General features: G+C 41.3%; 3 protein-coding genes and 1 pseudogene across 3 annotated transcripts; 2 read left to right on the forward strand and 2 right to left on the reverse strand.

The window, feature by feature from the left end:
• Positions 1-2,486: 2,486 nt before the first annotated feature.
• On the forward strand, positions 2,487-3,296 carry LOC131772416 (uncharacterized). Its single transcript, XM_059088305.2, has one exon. It carries the CDS (start codon positions 2,487-2,489, stop codon positions 3,294-3,296), a length of 810 nt encoding a protein of 269 aa, XP_058944288.2.
• Positions 3,297-12,633: 9,337 nt separating this feature from the next.
• On the forward strand, positions 12,634-13,350 carry LOC136278307 (uncharacterized). Its single transcript, XM_066161826.1, has 2 exons — positions 12,634-12,898; positions 13,052-13,350. The coding sequence occupies exons 1-2, from the start codon at positions 12,634-12,636 to the stop codon at positions 13,348-13,350; spliced, it is 564 nt and encodes a 187-aa protein (XP_066017923.1).
• Positions 13,351-19,720: 6,370 nt separating this feature from the next.
• On the reverse strand, positions 19,721-20,711 carry LOC131786376 (uncharacterized). The gene is made up of 2 exons (XM_066161827.1): positions 20,138-20,711; positions 19,721-20,094 (listed from the first exon to the last, which is right to left on the reverse strand). The coding sequence occupies exons 1-2, from the start codon at positions 20,709-20,711 to the stop codon at positions 19,721-19,723; spliced, it is 948 nt and encodes a 315-aa protein (XP_066017924.1).
• A 30-nt stretch (positions 20,712-20,741) lies between these two features.
• On the reverse strand, positions 20,742-25,409 carry LOC131769936 (uncharacterized; annotated as a pseudogene).
• Between the last annotated feature and the right edge of the window lie 1,701 nt (positions 25,410-27,110).

Raw genomic sequence — 27,110 nt, forward strand, 5'->3', positions numbered from 1 at the left:
TACTTTTCATGTTGGCAAATATCTTTAGGGTGTTTGGGTCGACTCACTCCACTGGCTTCAGGCTGTCCGACTGGCCAGTTGAGATGAGGTGCATTACCTCTTGAAGAGTGGCATCTTTTCTGGTTGCTTCACTGATCTCTTCTCTACTTAGAGCCTTAGGTGTCGCTTGAGAGCATGACCTGCAGACTCTGTGATGAGATGACACTTTGCATCACCCTGGAGATGCATTAAGATGTAAACTTTATCCATCACAAAGATGGTTATGAGTATCGAGGCGTAATTCTTGCACAACCTCGTCGCCGATGTAATGTTTGAATGAAGGTGTATATCACATATGACAACACAAAGTTATTGAACGGAGGATGATAGTGATCGTACATACGGAGAAACTAAGTCATTCACGGCGCGAAAACTGACAAACTGCGTTCAGTTTCAATTAAAGCCGGAAAGATTTGTGGATGCCGTTTCGGTTGACAATTTCATCGCAGAACAAGACACACAGAGATGTAAAACTTTTGCACACAAAGAAATTTAGGTTTAGCAACTAAGTTCATGTGGTAAATCAACAACGGTGCAAGAATTCAAAAGCTGACGGTTTGAGCATTTACCCTAGCCTTGGTCAGAGTAAATTAGAGAATTATGGGTTGTTTAGCGGTATATATACTGAACGAAACAAAGAATGAAATATGTATTAATGGTCAAGTTTTAAGCAACTACTATCTTTATAAAGAAGAATAATTACTATGGCCTTATTCAGCCGAGCTGTCATTCAAGGTTGGAGTTTTTTCATTACATTAACAGTTAACTGATTTGTGATCAAAGCTCGCACTAGAGGAATCTCGCTCAGCCACTGACTAGACTGAGCCTTCAGGGGATGTCAGTGATGATTTGAACTGGACTTTACAAAGGGCAGGTTTGATAAGTCCTATTAGACATACATCCCGGACAAATTAAGTATGTAACACTTAGTGCATTATCATAATTATCCTGGATAGATCTCCTAAAATTTTAACTGATATACTGAGCGATTAAGGGAGGTTCAGCTCATTTAAAAATTGATTGAAAACTTTACCTATGTTTCTATCAATTCCTCAGAACGGGCACCTCATGAACGCTTTTTTTCTCAAATGTGAGGTGGTAGCGGTTGGGTGTGGGGGGACGGGGTTATTGGCAGTTCCTAGATCCTTAGCTTCTCTTTATCAATCAAACGCCTAAAGAGTTTCTTTGCTATTTCCCGCTGTAAAAGCTTTCTGTAGAAAAGAAAGGAAGAAGTCTGCCTTCTTCCTTGAATCGTTTGGACTGCACCTGTACTCTTACAAGGCAACTCGGCAACGTGGCGTGATGTCTTTCACCGGCGGCTTTCCACAACACTCCCTCTCCGTGGAAACAACCGTGTTGAACTTATTTCTGTCCAAGATTTTTAGCTCACAAATTCTGATGAACCCCTCAGCGTATTTCTGGCAACTCCATATTTCTCCATAGCCTTGGCAAGGGAACACTTTCTCTGTTTCATTATCTTCAGAACTCCTTCATAACGGGCGTGAATTCCTCCCAGATCCAGGCCTGTCACTATAAAGTGTAATAGAAAGTATCAGTGAGATTGTGAATCTAATTAAGTTCTTTCCAGTCCAATAACTTCCGTTTATGTTATATGCTTCGAATATCGTAATTCGAATGCAATACAGTGCAGCTTTTTGTGACAATCACGTAATCCTATTAGTTACTCTATTGGCTACTTTACATCACGTGGTTGGACGGTTATCAGGCGATAACACCTGTCTGCGTCGATATTTGTCCTTAGATTATTTCCGTCAAAAAGAAGGAAAGCCAGCGAAAAAAATCCAGCTTGAGAGGTTCAACTTTTCATCTTTATTATTTTACAAGGAAGAAAAAAAACTCTTTTCGTAGAGTACAGTGATAGTGACATTTAAAAGCCGGACGCAAATGCTGTTCCGGAAAATACAAAAAAGTAAAAAAAATATGCTGTCAACGTCTTTAATAATAATGATAACTTTCCTTAAGTCTCAAATCATTTAAGCCAAACACGAGTGCTCTACTTATTGGGGAGACTGTAAATCAAAGAGGGGGAAACTAGTGTACCCAGAGATAAACCTCTTGGAGCAGAGTTGAAAACCAACAAACTCCACCCACTTCTGACGCCAAGTACGGGAATCGAACCTGGGACATACTGGTGGAAGGATAGCGCTCTCACCACTGCATCAACCCTGCTCCTTTGAAAGGGAATAAGGTTATAGGTAGACTTTCAGGTTTAGTCCATCGTAAACTTAAACTGAGGCATTTTATGAAAATAGAGAAGTAATAGACTGTGTTTGCTAACTATAAAATAAACCAACCACTCTCGTCCAACTTTATATTAGCGTAGAGGGAAGAGTATAGACAGCACCTCTCCGAAGGTGAGGACGCTGAGCTGAGCGGACGCATATTTCTCGCTCTGTGTTATTTCATTCTATTAAGTTTCCCTAATTATGACTGGTAAAGAAAACCAACTAAAAAAAGAAAATCAGCAGTTAAGGAATGAAATTGAAGATCTCAAGAAGCAACTGGATAAATTGACTGAGGAAATTGGACATCGACGTGAAGAAATCAATCATGATGCTGGCATCGAACATGGCGGCGACACTGTGGGCAAAAAACGATCAGTTGAGTTTGTTTCAGCTCAATGCGATGATTTTGAAGCGTTTAAAAAGTACGCATCGAAAGAACTGAAGCGTTTAAGCTCAAGGCCAAATGTAATTTCAGATGCTTGCGATAGAATCTCGCAGTCAATTGATGGCTTCGAAATGTACAGCTATCAATTTAACATCAAAGTTATCGGTCTACCGTTGCTGGCAGCGAAAGAGACGACCGAGCAGACAGCTAACCTGTGTCTTCAACTATTTCATCAGATGGGAGTGAAAGATGTTTCGATAAATGACATTGACATTGCCCACCGAGTTCCATCAAGGAATCCCTCGAATCGACCAGACGCAGTAGTTTGTAAATTTGTTAGAAGGATGGTAAAGGAAAAAATCATGGCGTCTAGGAAGACAATAAGGAACATAACAGCACAGCAACTAGGATTTTCTTCAGAGATTGATGTGAGTCACCTCAATATTTACGATCATCTGACACCTCGTCTACAAACCCTTCTGTATGAGGCAAAGAAGTTCAAAGAAGCCAACAGCTTCAAATTCTGCTGGGCGAAAAATGGTTCCGTATTTCTCAGGAAATCAGAGAATTCACCGATCCGCAAATTTGCAAATATGGAGGACCTAAACGCATTTACCCAAGGATAGAGATAAGTAACGCAGTGACAATATTATTGTTTGTTTTTAATATCTCACCTATGATATGATTTCAAACGCGCTTTAGATGCAAAAGCGAACCAGAAGATACAAAGAACAGGACCGAAATAGAAAACTCTTTCTTAAAGAACTTCCATATTATAACTTCACTGGCAACTTAACTCTCTACCACGGGCAATTTAACAACTCTCTGATCCAAAATCAGCTACCGACTAAGAGACAACTCGAAAACCTAAATGGTTTGCATGATCTTGATCTTTTCAGACTAAACTCAAATCTTGATGACAGTTTAAATACCAACAATAACTTATTCAATCAACAAATCTACAGCCGTTATTATTCTCCGTATAATTTAATAAAAACCAAAATACCCAAATAAGAGACGTGATGGAAACGAGCTTTTCGATTTTTCATAACAATATCATCAGTTTAAATCACAATCTCGAAAAACTCCAAACCAACTACTTATCAGAAATGGATTTTCAGTTTGATATTATTGGACTTACAGAAACGAAAATAACTAAAACGACTGGTAATATTAGCTTTGAAATTCCAGGTTACACTTTTGAATACGTAGCCACACCATTGGCGTCAGGAGGCGTCGCGCTTTTTATCAATGAAGACCTTAGTTACACAGTGCTTGAAAGGGTCTCTTGCGAGGCGTTTCAAGCATTGTGGATAGAAATTTCCCATGAGAAACAAAAAAATGTCATATGTGGAATAATTTATCGTCAACACAACTCCCCAGATCAATTCATTGAATATTTTAATGATACAATCGAAAAGCTGGCTTCCACTGGGAAAACACTTTATTTAATGGGTGACTTTAACCTATGTCTTTTAAAGACGGAATCATCTTCATATAGTCAGGATTTCCTACTGGCCCTACAGAGTTTTTATCTTCTTCCAACTATTGACAAACCAACACGCGTACGTAATAACTCAGCCTCTCTTATTGATAATATTTTTGTTAATAATCCTGATCAAGTTCTAATTAGTGGAAACATTATTACCGATGTCTCTGATCATTTTTCTCAATTTTGTATTTTGAAATCTAAGCGAGACAAACCTGTCCAGAAAACAATTAAAAAACGCGACTTCTCTCAATTCTCCTCTGAGGAATTTAATAATGATTTGTCCGCGATCGACTGGGATGCTATTATTGCCTCAAAAACAAATAATATTGATGAACTATTCTCATCTTTCTACAGAAAATTAAATTCAGTCGTGAATAACCATGCGCCTGTTAAAATTTTATCCAAACGTAAAATTAAACAACTTGCAAAACCGTGGATAACAAAAGGAATAAGGACATCAATAAAAATAAAGAACAAGCTATATGTAAATGGAATACACAGAAAATATAAATATTATAGAAATAAAGTTACAAACCTTATTCGTTTGAGTAAAAAACGTTATTACTATGATTTCTTTGACAAAAATACAAATAATATGAAAAAGACGCGGAAAGTAATAAATGAATTAATAAATAACCAAAGGACAAAAAGCAGAGTGTTAACGAAGCTGATAGACCCAAGCAATAACAATCAAATAACACAAAATCCTTCCAGATTACCAAATATTCTAAATAAGCATTTTGCAAGTGTTGGTAATTTACTAGCAAGTAAATTGCCAAAGAAAGATAACTATATGAGTTATCTTGGTAAATTGAAATCACCTGATTCTTCCTTCTTTTTCAAACCCATTACACCAGAAGAAGTTAAACAGGAAATATTATCCCTACCAAATAGTAAATCCTGTGGCTTATACTCCTGCCCTACACAACTGCTTAAATCTTCTTGCAATATCATATCTCCAGCTCTTTCTCATATTTTCAATTTATCTGTTATCCATGGTATCTATCCTTCAAAACTTAAGATTTCTAAAATAACGCCAATATATAAAAGTGACGACGAGACCGACCCTTCAAACTATCGACCAATATCTCTTTTGTCTAATTTTAATAGGATTTTTGAAAAACTTTTGTACTACCGGATGAAGGAATTTATTGACAAAAACAACCTATTGTACTCCTCACAGTATGGCTTTCGCAAGTCACATTCCACAGAGCATGCAGTACTTGATATTGTCGAAGATATACTACGTAATATGGATAAACGGTACTTCTCATGCGGTGTCTTCATTGACCTGAAAAAGGCATTTGATACGGTCAATCATGAAATATTACTCGATAAATTGAACTTTTACGGTTTCCGTGGATTGATAAATGACTGGTTTCAATCATATTTAAAAAATAGAACACAAACAATTCAGATTGGAGAGCACTTATCAACAAAACTTATCTCTCCCTGTGGTGTCCCCCAGGGATCAGTCCTTGGACCTCTTCTATTTTTACTTTACATAAATGACATTCACCTTTGTTCTGATAAACTAAAATTTTATCTCTTTGCGGATGATACTAATATACTTTATGCTGATAAGAATCTTAAGGCGATCGAGCAAACGGTTAATGTAGAGTTGAATAACGTACATGACTGGTTAACTACAAATAGGTTGACATTGAATACAAAAAAATCAAATTTCTTAATTTTTCGTCCTCGTCAGAATAAAATGCATTTTTCTCCACAAATAGGTATTTTAGATTGTGAGACAAACCGAAGAGTTAGTTTAGAGCAAAAAAGTTATATCAAATATCTAGGCGTTTTAATTGATCAAAATTTGTCATGGAAAAACCATGTTGACTCTGTTATCGTAAAAATAAGTAAAACAATAGGGATGATTGCAAAGCTGAGGTACTTCGTTCCCTCTACTGTCCTTGTAAATATTTACAATTCATTAATTCTACCTTATATAACTTATGGACTCCTTGCCTGGGGCAATGCGTCAAATGCTTATTTAAACAAGATTTTAGTTCTTCAAAAGCGAGTTTTGCGCTTAATCTATTTCCCCGATCGAAGAGAGCATGCCATCCCTTTATTTGCCAAAGCAAAAATTCTGCCTGTTACGTTCCTATATTATGAAGCCGTAAGTAAACTTATGTTTGATGTGCACAACCAGAGGGCTCCCATTAATATTTTGAAACTATTTACTAAAACATCTCATATTCATACCTACAATACTCGATCATCCAAATCGCAGCTCTTTAGTACAAAGTACTCTAGACTTAACCTACAAAAAAAGGCTTTCTCGCGTGTTGGTGTCAAAATTTGGAATAAGATACCAAAAGAATTCAAAACGTTATCAAAACATTCCTTTAATAAACAAATAAAAACGTCTTTATTTCAGATACTAGATAATGAAGATTCTTATCTTGATGTTGAAAAGATCTCCTCTAAACTTAAGGACTGCATAATTAAAACAAATTGATCCGATTGCTTTCAGTACTAATTTATCTGCTTCTATACTTTATTGAACAACTATTGATGTATTTACCAGTTATGCTTCTCTTTATAATTTAACAATATCTAACTATTTAGTTTTTAATTTTCTTTATATATTGTAAATAATGTTTGTTGACGATTGACCCGCCTCGAATAGCAAATTTGCTATCTGCGGGTCAACATAATCTAAATTATTTTGTAAGAAAAAGAAAAATAAAGTGTGTAAAGTGTGTAAAGTGTGGAAGAGAGAAAATTTTCAGACACACTTGAAAACATGGAGCCAGCATGTTTACTGGCGGTTTTTAAGGAATGGAAAAATTAATCGGAGGGTCATAAAGCTGATAAGCCCATTTCTGGCTTACTGGTATGATGGCTAATAATGTCCGAGATTGTCCTCAAAATTTTACGTGTGCCCTCTTACACTTGGCTTCTCGGCCAAATATTCATTTTTTGGACAGACCAGACAGTCTCTCAGTCATGGACATTATCAGCCGCCTGAAGGGGTTTATTTACTAATTGGCCACCTCACTAGATAAAAACAACAACGATAACAATAATTGAAAGGGTATTGTTAGGGCCGATCCAAGTCGACAGTCATTCAGACCTTCCTTTCCTGCAGCCACACCCACATACCCTGTTATTTTAAAAGCGTCTTTTTGAGCGGTAGCAGTGAAAATTAGCCACTAAGTCCAGAAAATGTAAAGGAAATTGTAAAAGGAGGTGGTCGGGCGTTTCATTTTAACAAGAAATCAAAAACTGTCATACCTTTCCCGTACTTTTTCTTCGATTTTCCATCGAAGTCTTGTCCATCTTCTTGGTGATCTCTTTCGCTGTCTTCATCGGAATCGCTTTTTCCTTCCTCACCATATTAGTGTTCCTCCTCTTCAACTTCCACTGGTTCCTTCCCACCCTTGTCCTCGCCACCTTCACTCTCCTCTGACGAGCTGTCTGTTTCACGTGTTTTTCTAGTTACACTTCTGCATTTCTCAATTTCTCCTAGAAGAAGAAATGTTCAGATATGACCAAGACAAGCTATGTTTGTAACTGTCAGTATTTCCCGTTCAAAAGAGAATTGGAAAAAGTTGTGTTTTCGTTCTGAACAAAAGCGTAGTTTCTCACGCGGGAGCCTCGCATTTCTAATAGTTATCTCGTGGCTTGCTTCCAACATTCATTTCTTTTTTTGTTTGTTTGTTTCTTCTTTCCTTGTTTTTCATTTTGACACAGTAGGGAGAGGTTAAGGTTGCATCTGAAGTGAGTTTGCTCGCAGACAGAACCTTAACCGAGGGGAGTACAAATTGGCAGAACCCGATTACTCAATTATACAATGGGCTAGCAAAAGCGACTTGATTCACTCGAACAAAAGGCAAACGTTCGCAACATCAGCTCTGGAATTCTAGTACGGTGATCAGTTTACCATGTTAACTTAGTTGATAAATCCAAATTTCTGTGTTTCACTTCCCCACCGATGCAGCACCACAGTTTCGTCAGAAACTAGTTCCCCCCCATCCATTTGAAATAAAACTGTTGGCCAGTCCACTCAATACTTGATTAGACCAGATGGCTAGAAATGAACTACCTGTTTTAAATGTATATATACGCAGACACTTGACACTTACCCTCCAAAGCGTCAATGAGGCGCTTTATATTTTTTTTCATCCCCAGCTGTTCATCTTCCTTTTTCTGGAATAAAGCCTCGTATTTTTTCTTTGTTACATTGCTGCGGCTAGTTCCTCCTGGACCTGTTTATATTTCTTCTGCCGTGTGGCCTTTTTACCGCTGTAAAAATGTAGCCACGAAAAAGTTGTCAGCAACATAAGTTATTCATGACTAAAGTGAGCATAGTAGATACTAAATAAGTGAAAAAACCTTACCTATCCTTTTTGATCCCTTTCTTCGCAGGCGGCTGTGAAGCTGATGATCCGTCTTCCTGACTAAGAGACCCCTCTTCCGAGTTTCTTATTTCTTCAACTAAACTGGCATCTTGACAAGCACAACTTTTTACCGGTTTTCCACAATACCTACATTTAAAAAGGCAATCGATTAGCGTATGCCCATCCAACAAAGGTGCTAGCCATGATGCTCTGCATCAGTGCTCACATCGATGTGACAATTAACTGTGCTGAAGTGTTCATTTGTAAAAGGATATTTATTTACAAGTCACCCGTGGTAAATCCAACAAATACGAACCACCGCACGATAGATTAGGGTATGACTGACAATGCCAAGAACAGACGGTACCCTTCTTCTTGGGTCATGATCTTCTTTCTTGGCCTTTAGTAAAATTGAGTACTCGCACTGTCACTGAAAACAAACCTCGCAGGGATTTCATTCGTTTTGACGCCAAAGAAACTCAGCCTGCATTTTAGTCGCCAAGGTTATTTCCGGAAGACTTTGATTACTTGAACGCCTAACGAACGGGTGGTACTGTGTGGTTTGTGTGAAAAGCCGGTTTCACTATTACTGATTTATATTTTCCTGCTTCTGGTTTCAAAATCGATTATACGTGCTAACCAGTTGGACATACCAAACCTTACCACGAAAGTAGAAATACTAAGTGCCATTTTATACAAGTTTTTTAAGATCGCTAATTTTAACGTATCACCAAAACATGACGATCAGGAAATATTACTCTGTATTACTTTCTTTCGGAATGTGCCAATCCATACTTCATGGGTGTAAATGGCTTTACTTGCACAGCTTGTGGTTTTTGGTCAAAGACATGAAGCCACTAAGGCGCTTTCCTATTCCGATGTGAGTGAGAACAACAATGAGCAGAGTGAGTGAAAAAACTTAAGAGGAACGGAAAACACTTTTGCAGCCCAAAAAAATGATGATGGCGTTATTTTTTAAAAAATGAAAACAAGACAGCATGCATCTTGAAATAAAGAGTGCAGTTTTTTGGTTTGCTGCCAACTTACCATCAAGGAAATGCACTTCATCACGCTGCCTTAGAATTTAGAAAACTGAGTAATCGAACTATCTTTAAAAAAAAACTTCGCAAACCTTTACTACAGGGATTTAAATCGTTTTTTCGCTAATATTGGACAATACTCAGCATACCTTTTTTGGCTTCTAAAGGTATTCCCGCAACACTATAATTACTGCCACTCCCTCAAAAGGAGCAGCCCGTATTGTGTGGTTTGTATGTGAGGCGATTTTCCATGTTATTGTATCATATCAATTACACGCGCTAATCAGTTCAGCTGTTCAGTTATACACATCAAACGTTTCTGTAAAACACTTGCCTCTCATATTCACTCACTTTTGGAGCTGCTGGGTGAAGATGCAAATGATCACCCAAGCGGTCGCTTTTATTTTCCCTCCAACCTGTCAACGACAAAAAGATAACTCAATTAACTTTGGGACAGAGATTTTAGGGCTTGCCGCTCCTCGTAGTTGGCCGGAACGGAAAGCACTTCCCCGGCCGAAAAAAGCTAGTGTGGGAGATTTAAACCGGAAAAGGAACTGCACGTATCTTGTAATACATACAGTGTTTTTGGATTGCATTGGCTGCAAAAAAAAAAACCTTGACTGAATTGGAAAAGACTCAGCATGCCTTTTTTGGCTTCCAAAGTTATCTTGGCCACACTCAGTTTAATTCTGCCACACCTTTGGAACGAGTGGTATTTCCAGTTATTATGTGGTAATTAAATTGTACTCATTATTGAAAGGTATAGTTTTTTGAAAGTAGCAGGCTCTCACTACAGCAGCATGTTCAGTTTCTCTGGAAATGGGCTAAAAAAGATTCCTTGAGAGCCACGTTTTTCGAGGGAATTGCATCACGCAAAGTTCTCATCAAAATGGCTCGAAAGTGTAGAGAAGTGGCCTGGCAGGCTCTAATCTTAACCCAATCCCAAGCCCTGGTGGATCAGGGGTCATTATTCAAATTGACGAGTCAAAATTTAACCACAAGTCAAAGGTAAGTCAAAAGGGTTTTGTGAGAGATAACTCAGCGTTAATTGATTTCCGGTTGCTTTTTTGCAATAAGTGACAGATGATTGAACAATAGGATCATATTATATATTTAAAATGAGAGAGACCAGAGCGTGAGACGAGAATGGTGAGAGAGAGAGATCAAGTTGATTTTATAACTAAAACGTGAAGTCTCGAAACATAGCAGATTCTTTAGTCCCATTCCTAACACAGCGGCACTTCCGACGGGACTTGCCAAGCATGGAGGAACGAGCCAAGAAAGCAGAGGCTAAATTGCAGATGTTGCTATACACAAGTGGAAAAATACATGGCATTGTGGAAAAGGGAAACCTAAGAGTGGTTGCACGGCATCACGACAACCTACAAGCACTAGTAAAAGAAGTAGATGCGCTTAAAATAAGCGTTGACCAGACCATGTTTGAGGCCGGAAAAAGTGCAGAAGACGTTGGAAGTTGGAGCAACACCATTGAAAAACCGATTGCGGAGGCTGATGAAGAAGTTTCGCGACTGGAAAAATGGCTTGTGGAGAAGTATGAAAGGATCGAACATTGAAAGCAAAACGACGAAGAAGAGAGGAAAGCCCGTGCTCGCAAAGAGGAGCTCAATTCGAAAGAGAGCAGATGGAGATGAAGCTAGAATTCGAACGCCAGCTGGAAGAGACCAAGGCAAAACAGCAACCTGTTGAAAAGGCTAATCAGAGTAAACAAAGGACAACAAAGCCACCAAAACTACAGATCACAAAGTTTAATGGGACATATGAAGCATGGCTGCCATTCTGGAACAAATTTCAAGCTGAAATTGATAAAGCAAACCTTGCATCTGTGACCAAGTTTGCATACCCAAAAGAGCTGGTAGATCTGAGGGTTTGAGCAGAGATAGACGGATGGGAAAACGAGTAAAGTCGTAAATGCGAACGTCCAGAACATCGAAAATCTGCCTGTCAAACCGGAACACAACCTGCGCCCGTACACGAATTTTACAAGAAGCTCGTGTACAATGTGCAATCTTTGAAGACTGGGAAAATTGAAAGACGTGACTGGAAATGCAAGAAGTGTTGTCGACAAACTAAAGGGTGTAAAAGCTAGGTAAGCAAGTAAATCGTAACAAGTTCGTGACAGTTAGTGACCGCAGGAAGCAATTAGGTCTGAAAGAACTATGTTTTAGTTGCACATGAAGTCGACACCACGCTTCTGAGTGCAAATACCGTTCTGGCTGCCAGATCTGCAGGCCTAGACATCATACCTTGATCTGTGACAAACCTTCATCGTGAGATCAGCTGATGACCACAAAGAGCGTAGAAAGAAAAGGAGTGGTGTATGGCTACAGTTGACATGAATGGTGTTAAGTGTTAAGCATCGTTGGATACGGGAGCCAGAAGTTCCTACGCTTCATCAATGCTTCTGGACTGTTTCCATTTGTGCCCTATCCGTCAACAATTCAAGCATATTGAAATGATGTTTGGTACTTCAAACAAAGTGATAGACATCTATGGCCTACAAACTCGAAGCATAGATGGCAAATTAACCGTGGAAGCTGAAGTAAACAAAGTTGACCGCAAAGAGTTGTCGACATGGGAAAACCCAAAATGCGCAGAAATTGTAGTTCAGTTTTCTCATTTGAAGGGCGTAACCACAAGTGATAACAACGAGAAAGCGATGTTGCCTGTTCTTTTGATCCTTGGAACAATTGAATTCGCTAAGATCAAAACATGCGCAAGACCAAGAGTTGGGCACTGGGGAGAACCAGTAGCAAAATATACGAAATTTGGCTGGACGATCTTGTCACCTGGATCGGAGTTGAATCTCAGCAACATGTTCTTAACGCAGACCTCCGCAATCGATTATGAAGAATTGTGCTAGTTAGACGTCTTGGGGCTAAAGGACAATCTAAGTGGAGACCAGGAAACCGTTTATGAAGAGTTTAAAGAGCAACTAACCAGGATTTCAGAAGGCTGGTACGAGACGAGCCTGCCCTGGAAAGGAAATCATCCTCCCCTACCGAACAATCACCCAGGAAGTTTAGAACGTCTCAAAAATCTTGTGCGGAAGTTAGAGATGCAAGGCAAGCTGGAGAGGTACAATGACATTATCCAGTCTCAACTGAGTCAAGGGATTGTAGAACACACTGATGAGGTGGTCAAGGACGGAAGAGAGTTCTACATTTCTCATAAAGTGGTCGTGTGCAAGATTGCAGAATCTACAGAGATACGCATTGTTTATGATGCTTCTGCAAGAGTAAATGCAAGTGTCCCCTCACTCAACGAGTGTCTCGAAATTGGCCCTTCACTACAGAACCAGCTTTGGAATGTGCTGGTACGATGTAGGTTCTATCTCGTGGCAATAGCTGGCGATTTAAAACAAGACGCCTTACGCTTTCATCGGATAAAGGATATGGCAAGCAAACAGGTAGAAACCTCGTGATTCACTCGTGTACTCTTTGGTTTGGTACTGTCTCCACTCCTTTTGGGGGCAGTTATCAAAGAACATCTACAGCGATACAAAATGGTGAACATGGAGCTAGTGGAGAAGATAGAGTGCAGTAAGTACGTAGATGATTTAATCAGTGCTGGAGAGACAACGAAACAAGCATTAGAAATCAAGATAACAGCCACAGCAATCTTTGGTGAGGCGACTTTCAAGCTGCACAAGTGGCATTCTAACAATCGCAAGTTAGAAGTTGAAACTGCGACTTCAGATGAAGAAAGTCAGAGTTATGCCAAACAACAACTGGGAACCAGAAAGGGCGAATCAAAACTGCTGGGAGTCCCCTGAGACAAAGAAAAGGACGAAATTCAAGTTAGCTTCCCGATTTCAACTGCTGAGCTGACAATAAGGGGCATCCTTGGAACAGTCGCAAAAATCTACAATCCACTCGGTCTGACTTCACCTGTGACCCTCTTTTGAAAAATGCTCTACAGAGATGCCTGCAACATGAAGATCGCGTGGGAAAGCCCCCTACCAAGCGACTCACAAGCCAAATGGAAGGAACGGGAACAATGTAGGGAAGATTTTATCAATCAACTTACACACATTCGGTAACACAAGCGGGAAAGGAGCTGCAGCTGTGGTTTATGCAGTGGTGGAGCAACCATCAGGCACGAATGTGCAAGGCCTTGTGATGGCAAAGTTGCGGTCCACGAAGAAAGGACTTATGATGCCCTGATTAGAACTAGTGGTTGGACATATGGCTGCAAACCTAGTACAAAATGTGAAACAAGTCCAGCAGGGTTTTCCCATGAGAAGTGTTTGTGGTTCGCTGGATAGCACAGTAGCACTGCACTGGATCCGTGGCAATGGCAAATGCAAACAGTTTGTGAGAAATCGAGTGAGAAAGATCCGGGAAAAAGAAATCAACTGGAGGCATGTACCAACAAAGGAGAATCCAGCGGACATGGGAAATCGGGGAGGAGATGTTGGTAGACTGACCGCTTTTGATGAGCTGCTGGAGAAGCACGAGCTGTGGCGTGTGTTGCGAGTGGGTGCCTGGATTGGGAGATTCCTCTGCAACATAGGAACTGTCCTTAAACAGAGAGTCATTGATCCCCTTATAACTGAAGAAACAGACAATGTTCTGGATCAAGCGAGCTCAACAACAAGCAAATTCGAGCCAGAAATTTGAAGAAGACTGTTTACAGTTGAATGTGCAAGGAAACCAAGAGTTAATATTAAAGTGAAGGGGAAGAATTCAAGGCCATTACCCCATCTTTCTGCCAGATTCCTTGCCCTTCACTTGCAAGTTACTTCACCGATCACATGTCAACACACTGCACGGAGGAGAGGCCCTAACCATGACCAAAGTGTGACAGCTATACTGGGTACCGCATTTAAGGGCACTCATGGAACAAGTTCTCAGGGAGTGCTCAGGCTGCAAGCAGTTTTTTTTGTACGCATGCAGTCTTACATAAGGATTATTCCTGGAAGTACTACCAAACCTGGCGACCAGTGAATTCCTAAGAAGCTTAAAACGGCTCATTGCGTGCCACGGGTGTATGGAGAAGATATATTCTGACAATGGTAAAAACCTTTGTTGGTGCCAAGAAGTGGCTCAAACAATTTATGCGTGACAAGAAGACACAAGACTTCTCAGCACATGAGAACATCAAGTGGCAATTCAACCTCAGCCGCACTGCTTGGTGGGGAGGACAGTTCAAATGCCTTGGCAGACTGGTCAAAACAGCTTTAAACAAGACTATTGGATGCAGAAGGTTGACCTAGACAGAGCTGTGTGAAGTGATACTGGATGTGGAGATTGCTTTAAATAATCGCCCTTTATTTTACGTTGAAGATGACATACAGTTACCTGTGCTTACCCCTAACTCATTGCTATTTCGTCGATCAAACCAACTACCAGAACTGGAACCACACCATCTAAGAGAATTTGTTGTGTACAGAAGAGCTAAATATGTGCGAAGGTGCAAGCACGCTTTGTGGACCAGGTGGACTACAAATATTTACGAGGGTCGAGAGAATGACACTGGATGAAACACAAGGGTCAAACCACGCCCTTAGCCAAAGGAGAGGTGGTCACCATCAAGGGCAAGGAAAGAAATTGCAATAAATGGAAAATTGGAATCGTAGAAGATCTGATTTTAGGACTAGACGGAGTCGTTCAAGTTGCCAAACTTCAAGTGGGGAAAGGAACACTTGAATGGGCGGTACAACACCTTTACCCACTGGTGCTGTCCTGTGATCGGGAGAATGTATAGGCTCCTCCACACCTCATTCCCGAAGCCCTGACATTCGGGCCCGGGAGGGATGCAGTGGTAGCCGCTTGTTATTGCATTCAAGATGCGAACATTGATGCTGATTAGAGATATTTAGGAACACTGAACTGATATACTGGACTAACTTTCCGTTTCGTTCATTGAATTTCAAATTTGATCGAGTGTGCCATTCTAGTGTTTTTTCTCCTTTGAAAAAAAAAACAGGGGAGTGTGTGAGAGATTATTCAGCATTAATTGATTTCTAGTTGATTTTTTGTGATAAGTGACAGATGATTGAACAATAGGATCATATTATATATTAAAAATGAGAGAGTCCAGAGCGTGAGACGAAAATTGTGAGAGAGAGAGAGAGAGAGAGAGAGAGAGAGATGAAGTTGATTTTATAAATAAAAACGAGGTTTTGGAACACAGCAGATTCTTAAGTCTCATTTCCGACAGTTTGAAAAATTTGGTAAGTAGCCGATACTGTCACAGTAGGCTGCTCATTTGATAGGTTGAACGCACATCAATATATCCAAAACTGTTGCTAAACTTTTGTGCCATGAATGTAAAGGAATAAAAATGTGGTTCTATTACCATTAATAAAAGTGAAAGGTCGACAAATTTACCCCGATCGACAAATCTACCCTGCCTAAATCAAGAGAAGACAATAAAGTATTAATCAACCTTAAACATTTTTCCTAACTTTCAAATCCCAAACTAAGAAAATCACGTTGTAAGGGTGAGGAACTCCGGCAAATTTTCATTCCCAATGACAAAAATTCGTTCTGTTCAGAAGCTCTTGTCTACTGTAGTAGTATTATTATTTCACTTAACTATAGCAACCAGATCATTTTCATGTCGGTCAACTACAACAGAACAGTTATGTATCGATGATTATGATAACTAATTTCTTTTTAAGGACCAAAATAAATTGTCTTACAAAAGGAGCGGGCAGCCAGGTACACTATTAACCAGAAAATTCTATGGTTGTTGACTGTTAGGGATAACACTGCATTTGGTCTTTTTTTGGAAACAGAGAACAGCTCACAATTATTTGATAGCTCCCACAAAAATTCAATATTCACTTGTCTGGTATCGTTAAGTGGTGCATTACCAAAAATCTTGTTAATCATATGAGACTGTGCTCCTTTCGCAGTTTCCTTAGAGGATGCCACCCTAGAAGAGAGAAATGGGTACTTGGCTTGTTTGATACACAGTACGTGCCAGCCTGCCCGTACCTACAGCTCGTAAGGCAACGTAATGCGGCCACTCTTGTGCATTATACAACGCCAAGTACAACCCGGCTCAATTTTGCACACCAACCAGTGGGCAGCATACCACCAGATACAGAGACAACTGGGTTTGAATCACAGAACAGTCAATCATTCCCTGCAATTCGTCAATCCAGTCACTGGGGTACACACGCAACACGCAGAAAGCAATTAGTCAACAGCAAAAGAAAAGCTAAAAAAATGAAGGGCAATACAAACCCCTAACTTACTGATAGAATACCTTCATAAATTTATGTGGAGGAGGTGGTGTGGTGATACTCATCCAAATGGATGTTTTCAGCGTCTTTTGCAAGATATTGCTAAGCAGAATCCGCTTTGTAACTAGTGTAGTCTGCTATGCGGAGCAAGATATACCAAGAAGCACAGAAAATAAAATGTTTAGAAATTTGAAAGGGGAGGGGAGGAAGATTCTGAGGCTTCAAATAGACCTTTCATGTTAAATAGGCCACTGATTTTACGGTGCTAAAAAGAAAATTTAAAAAGACGCTTGTAATTGTTGCAGGCACTTGAGTAGGTTTACAGTAAAAACCCACAAGTAAGAACCTACTTGTTAAGAACCTGTTAGGCTTAAGTTTGCTAATTAGATTCCCTCTGTACAAGAACCTCTTTAGCCTAACATTTGAAACATGTTCTTATTTTATATAAAACTAAACGGTGCACACTTCCACAAATAAGATAGATCAACATTTTGGACCTCTTTGGAGACACATGCAATCAACTTTCTAATTATGGTCAATTTCCCATGAATAGCGGGAAGGGGGGGACAGGGGGCGGGAAGCGGGAGAGAAATGCAAAACGGTAATGATTGTCATTATTAACACTTTAAAATACGGTCGAAAACAAGAACCCAAAATGCTATTTGACGTGCATTTAGCGTCTTCTGAGCAATCGAGGAAACGAAAATTCGTGCTTAGGCTGAAAAACAGGGTTACATCCAGTAAAAATGTAAACCCTTTTACGGTGGCTACGTCAAGTGGCATGAGTGCACATGTGCTGTGTATTATAAGCAAGTCTGAGTGCGCGACTTGGTTATAAAATAGCAACTGAAGTTGATGAGAAACCCAAACCAGTCATTTTGGAAACTCTTAAGATAGTTATAGCAAGAGAAACTTTCCAAATAGCTAAAAATCTGCCTGTAACTGATCGCACAGATCCTGATAGTTTCTTGCAGGCCCGGACGCAGCATTTTGAACCACAGAGGAATATTATTGTTAAATGTTACCTGTTCAACAGAGCCAACCAAGTAAATGAAAAGATCGATCAATACCTGAACAGACTACGAAAACTACCGTCAACCTGTGTTTATGGTGCTCTGTGTGACGAACTGATTCGAGACAGACTGGTCACTGGAATCAAAAGCAACGAAGTCAGAAAACGACTACTCCGTGAGAAGGCTCTCGCTCTCAATACAGCCTTAGACACAATTAGAGCAGCAGGAAACAGCCAGCAATCCACTGAAAAAGATTGATGGAGGAATAGAAACTTCGGTACACATTGTCAAGTACTGAGGAAAGAAACCAGATTTTACACAACGAGTAGAAACGGTGAAACAGTGTAAATATTGTGGAACAAACCACAATTTGCGCTAGTGTCCGGGTTATGGAAAAAAAAAGGCAGCAGGTGTAACATGAAGAACTATTTTGCTAAGATAAGCAGAAGTCGAGATCAAGAATCTCAAAGGAGAACACAGAAACCTGTGAAGAGCGTTTCCAAGAAACTTACGAGGGGTATTCATCAAATTGATAAAGCCGAACCAGCAATCACTGATGATGAAGTTTACTGCACGTATTCAGTCATCGACAGCAGCCGTTCTAAATACATGATTGAACCTCAGCTAAGACGTGGACAGACAAGTAATTGGATTGAGGTAACCATGCAGATTGATAGTGGATCAGAGGCAAATTGTTCGAGAATGGAAGATTTTGTGAAGATTCAAAACAAACCAGACTTGAAGAAAACTCGTGCCATTTTGAAAGCATACAATGGAGGACGTATCTTTCCCAAGGTGAAGTCTACCTTGACATCCAGATTGGATGAAAAATAGCCAGAGCAAAATTCCTAGTGATTGATGATGCTCCAAGTTCACTGTTATCAAAATAAACATGTGAGGAGTTAGAACTCCTGTCTATTAACAGAGAACTACTCGTCAACTCAGTTTCTGACGTGAAAGGGTTGGCTAAGGATACTATTTTACAAGAACACAACGATTTATTCACTGGCCTAGGCTACATTGGAAATTATAAGATTGAACTGACAGAAGGAGCAGTACCGAAACAAGATGCCCTTAGAACCGTTCCTGTCGCACTGAGAGACAATCTCAAGAAGAAGCTTCATGAAATGGATCAGAAAGGCTACGTAGCGAAAGTTGATGAGCCAACAGACTGGGTGAGAAGTGCAGTAAACGTGAGGAAGCGCAATGGCCAACTACGTGTTTCCCTGGATCCCAAAGAATTGAACAAGCATATCAAAATACCAAAGCTCTGCCTTCCAACCATTGATGATGTGACCTCTAGGCTTGTTAAAGCGCAAGTCTTCGCAGTACTGGACGCTAAAGATGGGTTCAGGCCAGTGAGGCTCGATGAGGACTCCAGCAAATTAACATTTCACACTCCTCTTGGTAGATGCAAGTGGCTTAGGACGAAGTAGAATATCAGAGACATATAAATAAAATCATTGAGGGCCTGGAAGGAGTCACTGCTATAGTTGATGACTGTAACAGCCGTCAATTCGATGTCAATTCCACGTTTTATTCGATCCGATCAACTACGCTCAGCACACCGTTCGAATACAATACCGTACAAGAAATCCTTACAAACAAGCAATTGTCTCTATCCGTAACCTTGAAAACTGCTGAAATATCCGTAATGCTTCCGTAATGTTCTATTCCTTCGATGTGAGACTAGTTAAACGATCCTTATCCGAGAAATAAAGGCGAAAATAACAAGCGATAAAAGCACATATATGCCGAGGTTTGACCTAGTGTCGAATGACAACACCTCGGCGCAGACTGGGCCTAGTGCACAGGACACCTAGCATTTACATGGCTCCCCTAAAATGCTTGTCATTTTAACCAAACAAATCTTACTCTAACTCGTTTAGAATACTAGAATTGCTAAGCGTTCTAGATATCCTGTTTCTGTACCATTACAGTTCCTCAGGCTCCTCGTCGGGGATTCCCGGTCTATCCTTAGGTGACTCTAGCAACAGCACAAGTTTATTGACTGGTCGATCCAATACTGATCCAGTTCCGGTTTGAACAGTCACCGATCTGACTTGGCCTTCATCATCACGACGTGTGGTAAGCACTTTAGCCATAGGCCACTTATTCCTACAAGAATTGTTGTCCTTTAATAGAACAATGTCGCCTTCCGTGAAGTTTCTTCTCTTGTGTGTCCACTTTTGTCTCAACTGTAAGATCTGAAGATATTCTTTACTCCATCTATTCCAGAATTCGTTAGCAATATGCTGTACGCGCCTCCAGCGACGTTTGCAGTAAGTATCTTCTCGTTGAAACTTTCCTGGAGGGGAGAATGAGCTTGGTTTTACCAGTGAGAAGGGTACTTGGCGATAGTGGCAACGGTGAGAGCGGATCACTTAAGGTCTCGGTAGTCAGAGGACGACTGTTGACAACAGCTTCAGCTTCACATAACAAAGTTCGCAACGATTCGTCGTTTAAGCTGTGACCATGCTGTTTCATAAGTGCTGCCATGACGTTCCGCACGGACCGAATTTGTCGTTCCCAAACGCCTCCGAAATTACTTGCAGTAGCAGGATTTCTGATCCAATCAATGTTCTCCTTAAGCAACTCTGCCTTGATTTTCTCATCATCCATTTCTTGAAGTGCTGCCTTTAACTCGTTTTCGGCCCCAACAAAACTAGTCCCTTGGTCACTGCGAAGTTCTCTTATGGGTCCTCTACGACAGGTAAAGCGCCGTAATGCTTGTAAGAATGAATCTGTTTCCATGGAGTGGGCTACTTCGATATGTACCGCACGACTGGCCAAGCAAGTAAATAGGGCTCCGTACCTTTTAACTTCTTTCCTGCCTTCTTTGACATACCACGGACCAAAGTAGTCCACTGCACAGTATGAAAACTGTGGCGCGGGTTCAACACGGGAACTTGGGAGGTTGGCCATTTTCTGTTCTCCAAAGGTACCACGGAGATGTCAACACGTGACGCACTTTGATATGAAGTGTCTGACCGCAGCATTTCCATTGATAATCCAGTAACCACTCGAACGAAGTTCGTTTAAGGTGAGACCTCTTCCGCTGTGGTGAGTTTTCTCATGGGCGTGACGGAGGACCAGCTCTGTAATATGACCAGCCTTCGGTAAGATGACAGGGTTCTTAAGACTGTCTGAGAGGTTAGCCTTCCTTATCCGTCCTCCGACTCTCAACATTCCGCTGGCATCCAGGTATGGGTCGAGGGCGTTAAGGCTGCTACTTTTCTTCAAAACTGCTTTCCTTTCCTTATCATGATGACGATCTTTAGGCACACTTCCGGTCTGGGTTTGGAAATCCCTCAGAATCTTGATTTCTTTATCGAAATAATTCGCTTGCACCAGCTTGAGAATTTCTGTTTCTGCTTGTTCAAGGTCTCTGACCATAAAGGAAGTAGCCGGGCAACCTTCACATTCACGGCTTCGTCCATTAACTTGAGGACCGTCAACAGTTACAGGTCTCTTGTCTGTTTTACTGGCTCTCATCTTGAGACGTCGTTTGTATTCCATACAAAGCGCAACTGCGCCCTTTAGGACTTGCCACTTGGAGAATCCTTTGAATCTGCTTAACATGTTTTCATGTTCTTCAATCACTGTCGCGTTAGCGGTAACCCCTTTAACGTCAGGAGAATTGTGGTCGACCTCTTTTTCGTATGAGTCTTGTTGAGGCCAGTGATCTTCCGTCTGCCACAAGAAGTCTGGGCCCTTAATCCACTGTGACCTTTGCATAAACTCCTTAGCGTTCATCCCCCTCGATGCTTCATCTGCTGGGTTGGATCCAGACTCCACGTAGCGCCACTGGTCTGGTGAAGTGTGGTCACGGATGAATTGCACTCTATTTGCAACATACACTTGGAATCTTCGAGATTCATTGTTGATGAACCCGAGGACAACCTTACTATCGGTCCAGTAGAAGTCTGGGAGTCCGCCATAGTCTAACTCTTCCTTTAGCATGCTTGCAACCCTTACTGAAACGGTAGCGGCAGTTAGTTCAAGTCTTGGAATAGTGACTGTCTTCAACGGTGCAACACGAGCTTTCCCCATAACAAGAGAACAATGAATTCTTCCGTTTTCATCAACCAGTCTGAGATAAGAACATTGTCCGTACCCGACTTGAGACGCATCTGACATATTATGTAGCTGAGCAGTGGCAATGCTTCCAAAATCAGGAGGCTGAAAGTTTCTTGGGATGTTCAGCTGCTCTAATAGCGGTAACTGACTTCTCCATCTTCCCCATTTGGCAAGAACTTCTCCCTCGATTGACTCGTCCCAGTCTTTTCCGTGACAGATCTCTTGAAGTATCTGCTTTTCAACAAGGACGACGGGCGCAATCAGCCCTAGAGGATCAAAGATCGAGCTTATAGTTGCCAGTATACCCCTACGGGTGCACGGCTTGTCCTTCAACTCTATTCTGAATTTGAATGCGTCCGATTCAATGCACCATTCTACACCCAAAGCTCTCTCTATTGGTAACTTGTCACTACCTAGGTCTAGGCCCTTGATCTCCTTAGCTCTGTCTTCAGCAGGTACTGACATCATCACCTTTCTACTGTTGCTGACAAATTTCGTTAGTTTGAACCCTCCCTTTGGACACATCTCTTTAACAGCTTGTACTAGTTCTACAGCGTCCTTCTCTGTCGGTACCGAACTCAGAGCATCATCGACGTAAAAGTTCTTCCTTAATGTTTCGGCAGCCTTTGCACCAAACTCTCTTTCACCGTCTTCGGCTGTACGTTTCAAGGCGAAGTTAGAACACCCTGGAGATGAACCAGCTCCAAAGAGGTGCACTGTCATGCAGTACTCTTGAGGCTCTTGAGTTAAATCTCCATTTGGCCACCATAAGAAGCGAAGGAAGTTCTGATCTTCCCTTGGAACCTTGACTTGAAAAAACATTTTCTCTATGTCAGCCATGAAGGCTACCTTCTCCTCTCTGAATCTTGTGAGCACCCCAGTGAGCTTGTTTGTTAGATCGGGCCCTTGCAATAGGTGGCCATTCAGCGATTCACCCTGGTAACGAGCTGAACAGTCAAATACTACGCGTATGCTGCCTGGTTTTTTGGGGTGGTAAACCCCGTGGCTAGGTAAGTACCAGGCCTTTCCTTCTTGATGGGGTAGCTCTTCAACCTTGACCTTTCGAGCATATCCCTTCTCTATGATTTCAGTCATGAATCTGACGTAGTCAGCACGATACCTTGCGTCGCCTTGGAGTCTCTTCTTAAGGCCGTGCAGGCGTTGCTCTGCTTGAGGACGGTTATTGGGTAGCTGTACATTCTTTTCTCTAAAGGGCAGAGGCATCTCGTAATGCATGTCATCTCTATGATGGATTCCATCTTCTACAATCTTCAGGAACTGACGGTCTTCTCTTGATAATGCGACTCCGTGCTCCCTTTCAGCAAAGTCCACCTCAAACATTCGGGAAACCACTTGAGGGGTTAGCCACTCCTTAATCTCTGTCTTAGCAATGATGTACCCATTCACGTTATCCTCTGTGTTGCTCTTAAGAATCTGAATACGGTTACAATGTACTTGTTTACTGCTCTTTTGGTTAACAGGACCGTTTACGTGCCATCCTAGTAGTGATCTTACTGCATAGGGTTCATTCTCATTCCCGCAAACAATGTCTCTTGGTCGCACTGCACTAGGGCAATTTAGTCCGATCAGGAGTCCTATTTCTACGTCTTCCATGTAAGGAGGTACGTGTTTCCTAACCATCTGCAAATGTGACCATCCTTGCAGCTCTTCGGGACGAGGAATCTCATCACGATCTGCTGGAATCCGTTGTCTGACGTAGGTTCTCGGTAGGGGTACGATAACGTCGTTTTCTTGAAAGTGGGAAGCCATTAGCCCATCTACCGCTTTAGTATCGACTTCTTGGGTACCATGCATAGTAGTGAGCAAAAGTTTGGTTTCACTTCCTTTAACACCAAGCCTTTTTAACGAGTCTTCCTTAATGAATGTTCCACCACTGGCATTATCAAGGAGGGCGTAAACACATATCTTATTGTTTGGATTGTCCTTGTGGTACAACCATACTGGGATAATACCCATAGCAACTGGTACATCACCGGCATCTGTCACATTGCAAATTGCAGTACACACGTTAACGACTCGCTCTTCCGTTTTCCTTTTACTGGCTTCCGATTTCTCATGTTGGCCGTTTCCACTTTCCATTTTCGCCTCTTCTGATTTCCAACTGTAATCATGGAGTGACGTTGGGTGTTTCTTATTGCAGATCTGACAGGTTCTTTTACTTTTGCAAAGCTTAGCAATGTGTTCACAACTATAGCAACCGAAGCATAAGCCTTTCTGTTTGATAAAGTTTCTCCGCTCCACTAGCGGTTTTTTAAGAAACTCAGCACATTTGTCCAGATGATGCGCCTTAGAGCACAATGTACAGCTGATGGGGTGAGAATTTCCTCCACCTGCACTCTTTCCTGCCAGGCCTGTTGCAAAGTTGGTACCCCTTCCTCTCTTGGGTTTGCGTTCGTTCTGTTTGTGGTACTTGTCAACTGCGTTCATCGGTTTACTTATGCCTTCCTCGGAATAGATTGGGTCTGTCGCTAAATCGGCTTGCTCTGATACAAATTGGCAAAAGTCATTAAAGCTAGCTGTCTGTCCCTTGACACTCCTAATCCTGCTAACTCTTTCAGTCCACTTACTACGTAGATATCGCGGCAGCCTTTCCCATAACTGGCGCATAACATTGGCCGTGTTCAAGTCGTTCATGTATTGCATGCCTGTCATGGCGTTCCTTGCTTGCTCAAGGACAATAGAAAATTCTTGTAACCCTGTTCCGTCGTTAGGCTTAACAGCGGGCCAGCTCGACAGCTTGGCGATGTATGCACTTGCAATCTTGTATGGGTCACCAAAATGTTTCTTCAAAAGCCGTCTAGCCTCCTTGTACGAATCTTCGCCTTTCGTTTGTAAACAACCCTTTATCAGTTCCTTGGCCTTTCCACTAGTGTATTGATCCAAGTAGTACAAGCGCTCATTAGAATGATCTACCTTAGATTCTATGAGAGTTTCAAAGGCTGTTATGAATGCTGGGTATGACATAACATCTCCCGAAAACGTAGGTGGCTTGTGACTAGGTAGGAGACTCCTAGCCTGTTGGGTAACAATCATTTCTGAAAGTTCAGCCTGCTTCCTTTGAATGTCAAGATAGTTTTGATCTAACCCTGTACCGTCCACAGAGCTTGAATCCTTTCCGAAACTGCACGTACATTCCCTTTTAACATGTGGTGGCTTATAATCAGTGAGGGTTTCGTACTTGTCCTTATACTCTTCTTCCTTAATGGGAACACTCTTTGGAACAAAGGGTCGGGCAGTTGGGTTCATACAAGCAGCACTGGCTAAAGCTGGGGTGGTTACAGGAGTGGTCGTTGAACCAACAATAGCTGAACTTTAGAACTTCACAGAAGGCACCCTTAGTGTAGCCTGATCGTTAGATTGTACCCCGGGTGAGATGGTAGTAGAAGTGAGTTTAACCTCAACATCTTCCAAGTTTTCATTCATTCCGTCAATATTTTGTTCCTTCTCGAATTTCTCATAAGTTTTTTCTTCTGCCTTTGCCTCTGCGATTTAATGCCTAAGTTCAAGCTCTTCAGTAGCCATTTTTAATGCTTGTTTCTCTTTTAGAAATGATGCCTTAACCTCTAACGCTGCGGCTTTAGCTTTCGCTTCAATTAACTTTAACCTAGCAGATGTTGCCGAGGAAAGGGAGTGCCTTGAGCGACGAGATGACTTAGATTTCACTGAGTGTGTATCACGTAAACCGCCACGTAGCTTATCTGCATCATCCAAAAAGCCAATAATCCTTTGCTTTAGCTGGAGCACATCCTTATCGCGAGTGCCAAACCATTCAAGAGCTAATTTAATTTCATCATCATCATCTAAGGCCTTGAGATATGCGTCATGTGCTTCTTGCACTTTAACAAATAGCTGATCTAAATGAACAACTTCCGTACGCACTTGTTTTTCGTTCTCAAAATCCGTTAACAAAGGTGAGACTAAGTTAATCTGCTTAGTTAAATTAGCAAGTGCAGTTTTCCGTTTTTCCTTCAACTTTTGAATCTCAAATTGCCTACCCCTTTCTGTAGGAATCCGTTTTCGCACATCCATGTGAGTTTCTTGAGCCAATAAACCGGTCAGCGGCGATATCGCACGAGGTGACGAGCAGATTGTATCGAGATCCATATCGACTTCGCGCCAAGTGCAAAACTTCTCTTCATCGGGGAGCTCCGTTTTCCCTTGTAAATCTTCTTCTTTGTCTCCTTCCATGTGATTCGTTTGTAGGTCAAACTGTAACAGCCGTCAATTCGATGTCAATTCCACGTTTTATTCGATCCGATCAACTACGCTCAGCACACCGTTCGAATACAATACCGTACAAGAAATCCTTACAAACAAGCAATTGGCTCTATCCGTAACCTTGAAAACTGCTGAAATATCCGTAATGCTTCCGTAATGTTCTATTCCTTCGATGTGAGACTAGTTAAACGATCCTTATCCGAGAAATAAAGGCGAAAATAACAAGCGATAGAAGCACATATATGCCGAGGTTTGACCTAGTGTCGAATGACAACACCTCGGCGCAGACTGGGCCTAGTGTACAGGACACCTAGCACTTACAATGACCTTTTAGTAACTGGAGTAGGAAACACTCATGAAGAGGCCTTGGCAGACCATGACAGAAACCTGATTGCGTTGCTACAAAGATGCAGGGAGCGAAACTTCAAACTGAACAAGGACAAGTTCGTTTTCAAACCACAGAAGTTGAAGTACTGTGGTCGTATATTGACCTCTGAGGGTTTTTTACCAGACACAGCCAAAGTTGAAGCCATCAGTCAGATGCTGAGGCCATGCAGTAAGACTGAAGTGAGAAGACTACTTGGAATGATCAATTATCTGGGCAAATTTTTTACCTCAGCTGTCCGACGTATCTGAGCCTCTCAGAAGCCTAACCAAGGAGCAAAACCAATTCATTTGATGAAACTTTCACCGAGATGCCTTCAACAAGTTGACTCAGCTGATTTCAGAACTGCCACTTTTCCGTTATGTAGGAAGAAGTAACGATTGAGACAGATGCAAGTGACTATGGACTAGGAACTATTCTACTTCAAGCCAGCAGACCAGTGGCATTTGCTAGTTGAACTGGACTGGGAGACGTTACTCTTAGATCAAGAAAGAATGCCTTGTACTGGTGTTTAGTTGTACACGATTTGACCACTATCTCCATAGAAAAGAAAAGATTACAGTAGTCACAGATCATAAGTATCTAGAAACCATACTTGCCAAAAGTATTAACAGCACACC

This window comes from Pocillopora verrucosa, chromosome 14 (genome assembly GCF_036669915.1).
Source record: "Pocillopora verrucosa isolate sample1 chromosome 14, ASM3666991v2, whole genome shotgun sequence".
NCBI lineage: Eukaryota > Metazoa > Cnidaria > Anthozoa > Scleractinia > Pocilloporidae > Pocillopora > Pocillopora verrucosa.

Excerpts from the sequence above, each read along its gene's own strand:
- LOC131772416 (XM_059088305.2), top strand. The coding sequence starts at position 2,487 with ATGACTGGTAAAGAAAACCAACTAAAAAAAGAAAATCAGCAGTTAAGG.
- LOC136278307 (XM_066161826.1), top strand. The coding sequence starts at position 12,634 with ATGCAAGGCAAGCTGGAGAGGTACAATGACATTATCCAGTCTCAACTG. Across the intron at positions 12,899-13,051 it reads TTGGAATGTGCTGGTACGAT|TTATCAAAGAACATCTACAG; the intron begins GTAGGTTCTATC and ends TTTTGGGGGCAG.
- LOC131786376 (XM_066161827.1), bottom strand. The coding sequence starts at position 20,711 with ATGGCCAACCTCCCAAGTTCCCGTGTTGAACCCGCGCCACAGTTTTCA. Across the intron at positions 20,095-20,137 it reads ACCGTTGCCACTATCGCCAA|GAAAGTTTCAACGAGAAGAT; the intron begins GTACCCTTCTCA and ends TCTCCCCTCCAG.